Source organism: Rhinatrema bivittatum, chromosome 17 (assembly GCF_901001135.1).
Source record: "Rhinatrema bivittatum chromosome 17, aRhiBiv1.1, whole genome shotgun sequence".
NCBI classification, from domain to species: Eukaryota; Metazoa; Chordata; class Amphibia; order Gymnophiona; family Rhinatrematidae; genus Rhinatrema; species Rhinatrema bivittatum.
In genome coordinates this window covers 29,583,628-29,597,609 of record NC_042631.1, presented here as the reverse complement: position 1 = coordinate 29,597,609, position 13,982 = coordinate 29,583,628, and the positions used below count along the sequence as shown (strand labels likewise).

General features: G+C 45.6%; 1 protein-coding gene across 6 annotated transcripts in view; it reads left to right on the top strand.

Moving 5' to 3' along the window:
- The window catches only part of SLC22A18 (solute carrier family 22 member 18), a 161,231-nt gene that overhangs the window by 137,608 nt on the left and 9,641 nt on the right, over window positions 1-13,982 (top strand). For all 6 annotated transcript variants that reach the window (XM_029582300.1, XM_029582297.1, XM_029582295.1 and 3 more), the window contains 2 exons: window positions 5,297-5,398; window positions 9,456-9,576. In XM_029582300.1, coding sequence (XP_029438160.1) covers window positions 5,297-5,398; window positions 9,456-9,576 — 223 coding nt within the window. The remainder of the gene's footprint in view (window positions 1-5,296; window positions 5,399-9,455; window positions 9,577-13,982) is intronic.

Below are 13,982 nucleotides of genomic sequence, written 5' to 3'. Positions count from 1 at the left end.
CCGAATTTTCATACAGGCATCGTTTAAAAAAAAGAAAAGAACCAATGCTGCATCTCCAGTCTGAACGAAGTGCCCATCCATTGCACTTCCTGTGCGACTCTAGCGCAAAAGAAACGAATAATTGGCTTAGTATTTATCCATAGCGTGGGACCCGTCTCTCACCAAAAGGGCAGCGAAGGAGGTCAGGCTAAGGGGATTCAGTTCCGTGGAAAATACAGATCTGCCTTGAGGAAAGGGAGCTAATAGGTGGGAGATGGGGAAAATGATAACCTTTCTGAGGGAATACGGACGGAATTCTTTCCACGAAAAAAGAGGAAAATGAATGTAATTTAAATAGGCATTTCTGCTTCTAATAGGATTTTCCACATAGCAGGTGGATTACATCAGTGTAGTGCATCCTTGGCACAGTTATCCCTCATTTATTTATTTATTTATTTATAACTTTTTTTATACCGAAGTTCAGGTAACAGAATTACTTATCACTCCGGTTTACATTATAACAAGTAGAAAACAATAACAACATATGTCTTACAATGAACAAGGGAGTGAACAACTTGGATAATATAACATAACATAACTAGGAACAGTAGCAGTATGCACTATTAGAGCGAGACTAGCACATGGGGAGGGAGGTTTGCTAATGGGGGGGGAGGGGGAAGCAATTAACAAATATCGGTACAGACGACATGTTAAAAGCCTACCAAATTCTGGCAGGTAGTGAACATCTTTAAAACTTCATTAAACTGAACTAACAGAGTCATAAAAAAAACCAGTAAAATGTCTTCCCTACCTTATAAAACCCCAGGCCAGACGCAGATAGGAGTAACTGCAGCCCCAACTGATGAAGGTTAAAATAAAGCAAAGGTCCAGCTTCCCCATCTCGGGGGGGGAACGTAAAACATGCATTGCGTTCACGGACCTACTACTGCTGCTGTTAATAATTTATGTAGCCCTCCAAGATGTACTCAGCACTGTACAGCCACAGCGGCGGATGCACCCTCCCCCCCCCCCACAAAATCACGGCCAGGCGGCGGCACCAACGCGGTACCAAGTCGTAGCCAACGCTGGCTTCTGCCACCAGGGGCAGCATCGCGCTGGCGCCCCCCCCCCCCCCCGGTCCACCCCCATACAGTCACACACAAGACAGTCCCTGCTCCGAGGAGCTTACAGTCTAGTCAAGACCCACAGTCAGTACAGATAAGGGGCTTCTGGGAGCTTTGTTTGCTCAGAAAATGGTTAAAATCAAGAACGCCCTGGTCGGGTTTAAGTTTTAAACGCTGCCTGAAAGAGGTGAGTTTTGGTACAGTAACAGCAGCCGACCTGCATGGCACGGGACAACTTTCGCTCTGTGGGAAACTTGCTTCCTGCAGTGCCCCCTGACATTTTGGAGATGTGGTTTTTTTTCTGGTGACCAAAGGAATTTTATATGTCCCGTTAAAGAGGGGAACTCCACCTGCCTGCAGGGCACTGGACTGCATCCTGCCCACGTGTCACATCTGCAAGCTCTTAATGATTTGGGCTTTTCTTTTTAAATGCCACAGAAATTTCTCTGCTGGTGCGTGAATGAAAGAAGGGAAAGAAAATCTCCAGCGAGTGGAGTTCCCCCACTGAGGAGGAGTTCGAACAGGGGTCTCCAAGACAGGAGAACTGTCTGAACGAAAGGCACAATAGAAATGCGAGTTCTGAGTGAGTGAACAGAGAAATGTATGTAAGGAGCTGGCATGCAATGTAAGATAACGTAAGACATGCCAGGGCGGATGTCTCTTATTATGTAAGAGTGTCACTGCATGCTTCTGTATGCCGGGGGGTGACCAGCACAGCAAGGGAAATAGATTTTTAAGGCAATGCACATCTTAATTAATTAGCAAGCACCTATAACTTTTTAACGCCTGCATATATTTTATTTACAATATTGTAAAATGTATCTCTAATGCATGCTACAAAAATATGTGCTCCCACTGTGGAACTGAGTAGTTGAATTTTAGCCCTATTTTCCAATGTATGTGCGTGCGTCTCTAATAACTTTTCGGTTCTGTGTCCTATCTATCCCCCAATTTTCAATCCATGTCAGAAGGTGCAAGCGGATCCTGTATTTGCGCAGATGCATGCGTTCCAGAGAGTCGGCTCCATTAGTTCCCCGTGTTAATTTCGTGCTCCGTCGCACGTGGTGGCGCTGTACCTCAGGTTAATGGCGGCGGACATGCGACCCAGTTTGATAGCCTGACTGACTGACGCCCATCCGATTGATGACGATGAGGTCACAGGTTAGGAACCACAGCAGAAAGCTAGCGGTGAATGATCGAGCTCGCTTTCCTAAACCACACACACAGGCCCCCAGGTGCACCCCAGGGATGGTGGCTGCCGACCTCTTCCATCTGCTGCTCCCTCGCATTTCCGAATCTCAGTTGTGTTTTTTTAATTGCGATGGCTAAAACTAATCTCCATCGTCTCCCAGCTATAGGCCCTGACACCCCCGACCCCGGTTAGCCAGACCTGTGCACGTGTTTGCACATTGAATGAGAGGCCAAAAGGCCGAGAGCTGACAAGGAATAAGGAAGGAACGTTAAAAAGTGAAATAACCTTGAAGGAGCTTGCGGTAAACCCAGCCTCTCGCAGGCTCGTATACCAGAGACACAGGTCCTTCTTAATTAAAGGGAGCCCAGCTTTACTGACCATGTCCAGCTTTCTGATTATCCCTGCTGAAACCATGTTGTACCCTGCCACTGAATCATCTTCCAGTGGGTGTGAAAACTGAATAAACTGAATAAACTGAACCGCACAACCCAAAGCCAGCTAATCTTTAAAGGACCCCCCCCATTGACGGTCTCCGGGACAAACTCGTGTAAATAAACAGAAGTAATCCGGCGTGCAGCCGCAGTCTCCACGTACGCGCGGATAAATCCTCATCCCCTCTCCCACCCCTGCCAGATCTTTCGAAATTGTGTAGAGATAGGACTTGAAAGAGAGAGGTTATGGGTGGGACGCTCTCCTAAGTCTTCTTTCGGTTCAGGAAAGGGGCTAATAACAGACCCTCCCTGAGCAGGCCTGAGAGGAGGAGGAATCCCTGCCTGCTTGGGGCTGTGTGATAGTGGTCACTGGGTGGCAGGCCTGCTGCAGAGAGGCAGGGGGTGGCTTTGAAGTTCACAGTCTCTCTTTGTAGATGGATCCGCACTTGCACTGGTGGGGGGGGGGGGGGGGGGGAGATAAAAAGGAGATAAACATGAAAATCTGTAGAAAAATTGAAAGGCTCTGAGCTTCAAAGGCAAAGCCTATGGGCAGGAACGATAAAGTTCCTGCAGGAATTACTTGTCAGAGATGAAATGCGCTTGCTGTGTACTCCTGGTACGTCTCCCCCAGGGGAAACAGGAGTACATGATGAGAAGGTGTTTCTTCCCCCGGTGCACAGACACCCTCCACCCCAGCGCAGCCCTCTCCTCCTCCTCCTCCACCACCATGTCACCCCTCTTCTCACTTCTCTCCCGCCCCCACTATGCTTCACCCAGATCGTCCCTCAGCCATCTCATTCTCTTCCCAGGCCTGGTTGGGGGCCGAAGAGGTTCCTCAGGTGCATAGGAACCAACTTTTGAAAAGGATTGGGGGGTGCTAAACCCAACGCCTATCACCCCCTTTCTGGACAGAGCGAAGGAGTCTCCTCAGTTTTGGGGTACTCAGGTACCGAAAGCACCCACAGAGCTGGCACCTATGCCCAGGTACAGCCCTTTCTCTCTTCCTTCTCACCCCTGCAGCCTTTCCTGACTTCTCTCTCTCTCTTCCCCTCCCCCTGCAGCTGTCTCGCTTTCCTCCCCGGCCCAGATTGGGGGCAAAGACACCTCCTGACCCCGCCCCCCCCCCCGGGCTGCAATCAGTGCAAAAGGCACTGCTCCTAATATTCCCAAAGGCCAAAGATGCTTGCGATGGAGAAGGGAAAGAGAAGGGCTACCAACATGATAAGGGGAATGGAGCAGCACATATGTGAACACAAGAGTTATTTCAAAACTGCAACTTGTGTAAATTGGGGTGAAGGAGCATGCCAGGGCGGGGCCAGTATTTACATGCAAAGGTGCCACACACACACACACACACACACACGTCTTTTACTTGTGTATATTTACTTCTGCTCAACATCTGGTGTAAGTGATCGTAAACATTGTTAAATTGAAAAAATGATTGCATAGAGGGTCTGGATGCAATGGAGGGGACTTCACGAGCTGCAGGTGGTCTAGGCGAACTGGTAGACCAATTGGCAAAACTGTTTTTCCATTGCCATGCGCATGTTATCAAATTCCCTGACTTACACGCGTATCCTTGTAAAACTGGAAGTACAAACACGTGGGTATATGAGTTGCACCCACTTATCTTCCTAATTTCCAAATTATTCGGCCAAGTAGCACCTTTCCTGCTACTTAGATTGACAGATTTGAACTTATCCGACTATATCACGATTTATCTGGATAAGCAGCAGCAGGCCTTACATAGCCAGCTGAGTCTGAAAAGCGCTGCTTCTCCAATACACCCACCTTCCCCCTTCCTCTCCCACCCCCCTCAAATATTAATCATAGCTCCATTAGAGAACAATGAACAAAAAGAAAGAAATCAGGAATGAGCCAAAAACGTTGAATTTCTAGTGTAGGTGCAGTAAAGGTGCATGCGTTCAGAGATGGAAATCATTTAACACAGAACATACTCATATTTTATAACCTGGCGCGTATCCTTTCTGCGCAGAAAATGCAACTTTGTACATGCATATATGGGCACCCGCAGGGGTGGATTGGCCTATCGGGGGATCGGGTATCCCCCGGTGGGCCGATCGCTCCAGTCACGTGGTCTGCCGTGTGCGGCCGGGACCGAGCCGTGCACGGCAGACCACGTGACGTGTCCTGGGCCGGCCTGGGCAGCGAATACCCGGGCCGTTCCGACATCGTGAGCCCGCCGCTGGGCACCCGCGAGCAGTTTTGAAAGTTTATCCACCCTGCCTTTTCGTTGCGTACATTTTCCAGTTTGTGTGCATTCTTTAACCCCCGATGCGCTAGCATACCATTAGCTTACTGCACTGAGAGCTGAGAAAAAAAGAGATTAGCGTGTGCGTTTAAACCATGTGCTGCATTTGCTCAGCTTATTGCATCGGCCCTTTTAATTGGTTCGCCCATTTTCCTTCACTCTCCCCACTTTGGAAACTATAATGCAAGCCAGGAGCCATCTGTAAAGTTTGCAAGGATCCTGTGTAGATCAGAGCCCTATAAATGCAAATTATGTTGGACATTTAAATTGAAACATCCGTTCCATGCTTGTTTTCTAGGTTGTCCAGGGAGTGCTGATCGGACGATTAACTAGCCATTATACAGAGGGCACTTTGCTCCTATCCAGTGTGCTGACCAGCAGTGCTGTGGGCATGGCCATGGTAAGGCAGCGTCTCTTGCTTTAGTGTGTGAGAGTTTATGCAGCTCATTTACATAGGGTGCTTTTATAGCATGTTAAATTTCCACCCTTACCAAGGACATTTCAGAGGCACGGGCAGGGAGCTTTAAAACCTGTGCTTGGTATTGTGCTCAAAGTGCCCGGTTCTGATTTTTAATGTCCACACTAGCCTTCTCTTGCAGACTGCCTGAAAGGATAAGCCAAGTGATTTTATTGCTCTACAGATAACAATGTTAATAGAGCAATGCCTAATTAACCAGCCAGCACTTCATTTAAATTCAGGGCCTTTTTCAATAAAGATATTTTTTTTTTCCGCATGGGAAAAAGTCCTTTGTGAATAAGGTCCTTCATCTTAACTTAGTTACTAATTAGAAGGACTCCAGACTGAAGACGTTCACAATGGCAATTAAAGTGATGCCTGTGGAGATCATTTACAAAGAGTTCTGCGTGGAAAAAAATTAGCATATATGTGCATAAGTAGCCTGTGTTTGCATAACTGGTATTGTATAAAAGCTGAAAGTATGCATGAACTTTCCATTTCACATGCACATATATGCAGAAGGGGATGTTCCAGGGCAGGGCAGACAGTTTCCCCCGTAAGTTGTGATTTTATAAGAGACTTGCGAGCGTGCATTTGGCAAGTAGCGCACAGAATCTTACGCCTGCTAATTATCTTATGTAATTGATATCAGACTTGTTTATGGAGTACTGTTGGCTGGGTGGGAGAGCTGGGGGAGGGATTTAGGCTGAAGAGCCAGGAGGGACTCGATTCCCTGCAGAAGGTCTGGGTGAGCTGGCGGAGTAAATGGCAAAGCTGGCCATGTCAGTTACAAGTGCGTGTTTTAAAAACATAGCGACTTGGGTGCATAAATCGGGTTTTACGTAAGTCCTGCCTTATTTTCGCCTGTAAGATATACGTGCATATTATCTTTAAAACAGATAGGAAAAGTATGCGCATTCGATGCATTGAAATACTCCCATTCCGTGCCCTTAAGCATATGTACGCGGCGGAGATCAGAGACGCATATTTTATAATAGGCATGTACATGATATGTTTGGATTATGAAACACTCTTGTAGGTCTACGCGTGGCCAAATAAACGCATGCATGCTGCCGTGCGGAGTTGTTTGAAAGTCGTCCTCCACGTGCTCTGCCTCAGAACTGGCCAATGGGCCGCACCCGAGAAGGCTGGTGCTCAGTATCCGCCAGCAAGAACCTGGAGAGTCCAAGGATGAGAAATGATTTTCTAGTAAAACTGCAGCCGAAGTTGGTAAGGAGCTCTCTTTTCCAAGGCGGTGCTCGGAAGACACGTGGCTCTCGTCTGCTATCATTTTCCCTACAGTCACTTCTGAGAAGAATCTCGACGAAGGGAGTTTGTTTGAAGGATCGAGCGGTTCTGAATGGATCCCTCTGCTGCACTTAAACCGGTCTCTTGATGTAACCTGAGAAGTTGGAGCAGGGCGAGGAAGTACAAAAATGGGCAGCGATGGCTCGCTAGGCAGCTTCTCAAAGTGTCGCCACCTCTAAGCATCCATTGGACCTGCTCTTACCAAAATCTCGGTAGGATGAAGTGATATTCAAACCAGCAACTCGTAGGGAGCAGATGATTCTCTGAATTCTCCACACCTACTAAAAATTTTAAATGGCTGATTTTCGAGGGATCTAGGCTCCTACATTTTGGATCCTAAAAAGTGGGTGGCGTTAGGGAGGGAAGCAAAGTTAGGAACTTAGCGCTGATTTCCAGAACCAGGCACCTAACTTAGGGGCCTAAATCTAGGCAAATGAATAGCAGGCCTACATTTAGACATCTATGTTTTAGGCTCCTAAATTTAGGTGAAATTTGGCTGAAAATAGGCTCCTAACTTAGGAGCATACGTTTTGGAGCTCGGCTTTTTTTTTCCATATCATGACGAGCATACAAAAATATGAAAAGAGAAGCTGATACATTTGAGGGGAGGAGATTGGGCTGGAAGCTTCCTCCTGCCTCTTTTGGGCTTTCCAGCTGGGGTTCAGTGCCACGAATCTTCATTCACAGCTCCCCAGGGATCTTTCCCTCTATTTTATATCCTTGTCTGGGGTGTGTGCACCAGAGATCCTATGGGGAGCCCTGTAAGTATGCATCCTGAATGTGGCCACCCGGTGACAGCATTGCACAATGACTATGACTTCCCCTCTCACCCCTACCTGTGCAGCACCCCCAGCTCACCTGGAGAGTAGAAGAGCTGAGCCAGAAATCCCCAATACTGATTTTTTTTTTCTTTTCTTAGACAGTGGCTGCAAATGAAAGGGAAAGGTTTTTTTTGGGGTGATTTTGATTGACAGCTGCTATAAACAGTATAACTTCTCCTCCCTAGACCATAGAGATATGAGGGGCAAAGTCCACATAAGATTGAGACAGAATTTATTACACAGCACCAGGAAGAACTCTCAGCCATCTAAGAGAGGCCTAGTTTGTAAAGTTTTGTTCAGGGTTTATCATTTGTACTTATTATGTACTCCACTGCTGAATGTACCGGGCTATCTTAAAGTTAGCTGGTTATGTCGAACCAGCTAACTTTGGCCTGACCAGAGTTGGCCACATAACATATGCAGCTAAGTCTGCTGCTCCTGGAAATGCCTCCTGCCTGTCCCCGCCTTGTACAGCTAGGGTTTAGCCGCCATACAGTGATAAATATCGCTGGGTTGGCATTTAAGCGTATAACTTTTCAGTTATCCATCTAAATGGCTTTTGAATATCGCCCTCTTGGATTACAACTGGTGACTGAAATTCATGTTGAAAGCTTGCGTGGCCTTTAGGGGTCCTGAATCTGAAGATTTGCCTTTCCCAGGTCACCAAGCACGACCATTGGTCACGTAGAGGTTGCTGCTCGGCGGGCAGGAGAGTTACCCGGATGCTCAGTGTTCTGCTGAATATCCCCGGTAACTTTAGGACAGGTATTTTCCTGAATGGACGTAGCACTGAATGTTGGTGCTCGCTGGCTAAAATGTAGCTACGCCCTCAGAATGCCTCCATTGCCACCTATTTTTTTCTTTTTATCCAAATACATTTTTTGCAGGTAATGAGTTACTTGTACAAAATTTAGTTGGCAGTAGGGTGAATTTTCAAATCCCAGCTTTTCCCCAGCTAAATCTAAAAGTTAGCCAGACAAACCATTTGAATATGGACCTCACAGAGTCTGATTTTCAAAAGATCGATGATGTAACTCGAAGAGTTAGGCACCTAGATGTATCTAAATGGAAAATCTCCTCTGCTCAGTGCCTGCATTTACAGGGTTCCTTAACTTAGGAATCTTACAAGCGGACACAGCCAGGTCGGGGGAATGAAGTTAGGCCCTGAGAGGTCAATATTTAAAATAAAATGTCTGTGCAAGTTAGTCAGATAAAACTCATCCAGCTAACTTACATGGGATAATCAGCAGCACGGCTCTGCACATAGTAGAAATCTCATCTTTGTTAGACTTTCCTCACTCCAAATGACCTCAAATCTTCACCTAGGGTGTACTGTGCTGTTCGTACTTCTCACTCTGCTTGTAAAACTGGCCCCTAAACCACCACCTCACCTCCAGCTATTAGCTGGCCTTCCTATATAGTCATATAAATAGTTGAATACTGTGAAGGCCTCCCAGAGGTGCACTCTCTCTCTCTCTCATTCACACACTCCACTCCTCTCCCTCTCTCCTTCCCAAGGCCAGAAATGGCCGAAATCCAATTTGCAAAATTTATCGAAAAAAGGTGTAGTTATTTCTGGTGTTAAAACCGTGCGATACTGCCCCTTGATTTAATTAATCCCACCCCAACCCCTCCCTAATCCCACCGTGCTATAGTACTATTATCGCATGTGTTATGACGTTAACACATTACCACATGCTTTAACACCATAACGCATTTTGATGAATGACCCTGTTAGATGCCTAAACTGAGTCACTCAACGGTAGGTAATTATCAGCCTCATGGTGGCTTGGTTGTGTGATAAAGTTCCAATGTGCTGTGCATTCATGTCTTACTCATGGTTTATATCAAATTTGTTTCTGATTTTTCAGGTTCTTATGACCAGTGCATTTCAATTCTGCATTATTGCTCTTCCGCTGGTATTTGCACTCAGCACCTTGGGGATCATCACTGACAGCATTTTGACTAAGGCGGTTTCTCCGTCTGATACAGGCAAGACCATAGAACAAGCTTTTCTTTGGGTGGCCTCATTGTCGTGTGTCATCATTGTGCAGGAGATCAGAGCCAGCTCCTGCTTCTTGGGCTAATGATGATGCAGGGATCATTAGCCTCATGTTTGAAGAAGTAATGATGCCATTTTTTCACACTGTAAAAAAAAAAAAAAAGAAAGAAAGATATATGGGTTCAGAAAATGCTTGAATTTGGCCCATGGAGGTTCACCACTGTGCATAATGGGGCAGATTTTCAAAGGGTTATGAGTGTAACCCCGAAAACCTGCCCCTGCGCGCGCCGAGCAAGCCCCGGGACGCACGTATGTCCTGGGCCTTGCAAAAAGGGGCAGGGCGGGGCGGTTTGGGGGGGCAGGGGTGTGGCCGGAGCCTCCAGCCACAGCGGCCATTTGCTGCTGTGCCCGGGATCGCGGGCCGGCCATTGGCCGGCGCGTGTAAGCTACAACTGCCGGGAGGCAGGCGCAACTTATCCAACAAAGGTAAGGGGGGTTCTAGGTAGGACTGGGGGGCGGTTTAGGTAGGGGAAGGGAGGGGAAGGGAGGGTGGGGGGAACGGAGGAAGGCTGTGCTGCTTGCCATGTGCAAGTTGCACAATTGTGCACCCCCTTGTGCACGCCGACCCTGGATTTTATAACATGCGCGCGGCAGCGCGCGCATGTTATAAAATCAGGCGTAGATTTGTTTGTGCCGGGTTGCGTGAAAAATCTACGCCCGCGCGCACCTTTTAAAATTTGTTCCAATATTTTCACACCTCTGACGTGTGGCAATAGAAGTCAAGCACAACTTTTTTTTTTAATTGAACTAGCTTATGACATTTGTGCCCAGCTTTCCCATCATCTGGTCCAGGCGGCATGAGCTAGACAGGAAGTTGCTGGAATCTACAAGTTAATTTATAGGTTGCATTACAATGTTTTCAGAGCTGTAAAGAAGAGATGTAAAGAGAGAGGATGGGAAGAGGCAGAGTAAACTGACAGACAGCAGGAAGCAAAGCTTCAGGAGCTGTGGCTCGGAAGTAGTAACATAGTAAATGGCGGAGATAAAGACCAAATTGGTCCATCTGGCTACCCAGCAAGGTACTTAGGGTTCTGACCGCACTTTGTGCAGATTGCCCCAGCACAGTGCCGTCATGTCACTGCTGCTTTGGGCTCAACCTCTGCCCCATATAGATGAACCCAATGTTCATTACCATTTTCCTGCCACTAGGGATCGTCTTTGTTTATTCCATGCCTTTTTGAATGCCATGAACTGTTTTTTGTCTCCTCCGGGACACCATTCCAGATAATGCACCACCTTTTCCTACGATGTTCAGTGGGTCAGGCCGTCAATGTCTCTGATAAGTCATTTTGTGCCCTTGCCAAAGGGTTTGGTCATCTTAATTATGAATATCTTAAGTTTCACGTTCTCTTTGAGTGTCCTGATAGCATTTCTGCCTATCTAAGGGGACTAATAGGATAGCCATGCTACTTCGCACACCCCTGAATTTCTCAGAAAATAGGCAGCAGTGAACAATTATTACTAGTAGCAAAGTCAGAGATGGCAGATAAAGACCAGTTGTCCCATCCAGTCGGCTTTTGTCTTTCCCATCATTAAAGCTACACAACTGCCCCCTCCTACCCCATATCCTCTGTCCTCTTCCTAACTCTACCCTTTATAGCTGCCCCAAGCATGTTTCAATTCTTTATAATGCCTACCCCCACCATCTCGCTCTTTGACCCTTACAAAACCCGTATGGCATCCAACAACCAAGACCCCCTTACCACCAAGCTTTGTAATCATTCAAAAGGTCATCAAAGCTGGTGAGGCTCTTGTTTAAAACATTCGGCCGCCCTGTACTTGATGATGGTAAGAAAATAACCATGGCCCCTTCGTGCAGCTACCCCAGCCTTGGAAGCCCGATGTAGCCAGGTCGCTCCTCAGGGCTAGCATGAATCAGTTGGGATTTGACCCTGGAAATGCAGGTTTATTATGTACTCTACCCAGCAGAGCTATGCCTCCTACCAGGAATAAACTGATTTTCCAGCTAATATCTTCTGTACTGATGTGGTAATTTTGTAGGCGTCCTGTTTTTAACAGTTTTGTAAAATCCTTCACCCTGATCCAAACAGAAGCTTGTGACTCCTTGCACTATTTTTACTTGACAAGTAAAGAAAATAGCTCGAATTTTTGACACACAAGAGTATTTTGACTTCCAACATTTAAAATAGACCGAGCCACACTGCCAGCAGCCTATTTGTCATAGAAATGAGGAATGTGGCTATGATTGCATTGTGTAGTAACATCTGAGACTTCAGATCGGTAGCGAACAGTGACAGAGCAAATGCATTTCTCATGTAAGCAAGCTCACACTGAACTGACGTCTGCAGCTCTTGATCCTATCCCTGCACTTCAGCACATGCTTGCATCCAAAAATAAGCCATCTTCGTTTTCTCTTCCTCTGAAGCCTATTTTTATCCAAAACATCTCTAAAAACAGACTGTAGTCTTGAGCCTGGGAAAATAAAAACAAAAGCCAGGCCCCATCTTGGTCCACATGAACGACCAATTTATATTCTGTTTAAATGTCATTAATGCACATAGCAGAAGCGTTTGGCAGGTTCTGGTTTGGATAGCACTGTGCAGAACAATTTGTACATAAGTTTTAGCTTTTTTCCATCAATTAAATAATTATATATACTTATACAACTATTTACATACATCTTCCCCTGCGTAATATATTTAGCCAGTGAAATCTGACTGGATTCTACCCCCATTCTGTTTATTGCTATGTAAACATTACAGATTATTCTTATTAGTTACTTGTTCTTGTTCTCTAGAGATGTACTAGCTAAAGAAAAACATCATTAAAGAGATAAAGATGTCTGACCCAGTATGGCATTTTCTTATGTTCTTACGTTCTTATGTTCTAACTCCCTGTCCCAAAGAGCTTACAGTCTTAGGCAAAAGACAAATACGAAAGATTTGAGGACGAGGCAGTTTCAGAAGTCATTTAATGGAATTTGTGGTGACAAGTGACGGGCCTCCATGAGGTAATGTGCTTTTAGGTGGGATTTGACTTTAGAAAGCAGGGGAGGATAACAGAAATAGCTTAGAACTGGGAACAACTCAGATCATGTTTATATTTGATGGCTGTTTCCAAAGAGCTATATACCTTAAGAACATAAGAAATTGCCATACTGGGTTAGACCAAGGGTCTATCAAGCCCAGCATCCTGTTACCAACAGAGGCCAAACCAGGCCATAAGAACCTGGCAATTACCCAAATACTAAGAAGATCCCATGCTACTAATGCAATTAATAGCAGTGGCTATTCCCTAAGTAAACTTGATTAATAGCCGTTAATGGACTTCTCCTCCAATAACTTAACCAAACCTTTTTTGAACCCAGCTACACTAACTGCACTAATCACATCCTCTGGCAACAAATTCCAGAGCTTTATTGTGCGTTGAGTGAAAAAGAATTTTCTCCGATTAGTCTTAAATGTGCTACTTGCTAACTTCATGGAATGACCCCCTAGTCCTTCTATTATTCAAAAGTGTAAATAACCGAGACACATCTACTCGTTCAAGACCTCTCATGATCTTAAAGACCTCTATCATATCCCCCCTCAGCCGTCTCTTCTCCAAGCTGAACAGCCCTAACCTCTTCAGCCTTTCCTCCTAGGGATGCTGATCCATCCCCTTCACTAACAACCACAGAGACGACTCTGCAGCGCCATGGTAAGGGTGGAGAGAGACAGCATGCAGCGTCCTCAGGCAAAACACGTGTACAAAATTTCCCATGTCAACTCCCAGAATGTGTTGGGACAGAAAACCTGCGGAGTGGCAATGCCAAACCTAAGCTCTGAGAATAAATTGAAAGACATGTATACTTGAGCATGCATTTGCACACTGAAGTAATTAGTTCTATGATAAAAATGGTGGGGGCATCCTGCTTGTTTAAGGTACCTGTTTTGTGTCTGTGTTAGTACTAAAACTAAGTTCATCTTCTTGCATATTATTTAAATTGTGCTTCTTTTGTCCTAGACTTTAATCTCCTGCAATTTATAGAAAAGCCAAAATAATTTCCATGGAAAATAAAATGTACAAGCAAAAAACTAATGTGCAATAAACTCTAAGGGCTCTAAATTTAAAGATCTAGCAAAACCCCCATAGCACTTCATACACATGATTTTCCTTGCACATATTTTTAAATCTGGCTTATAATGAACTGTCTGCCGTGGATACTTTTCATTAAACATATAATCCCTTCTGTTAGATTCTGAGTTGCCCTTTCTGTCACTTTGATTTCTGTCCTTAAGCCCTTAGATTTATGTCAGTGACTGCGTAAGGCTCAGTCATAATAAAGTAGCGTCTCCTACCAGTCATTACCTTCCCAAATTAGTGTGTTTGATAA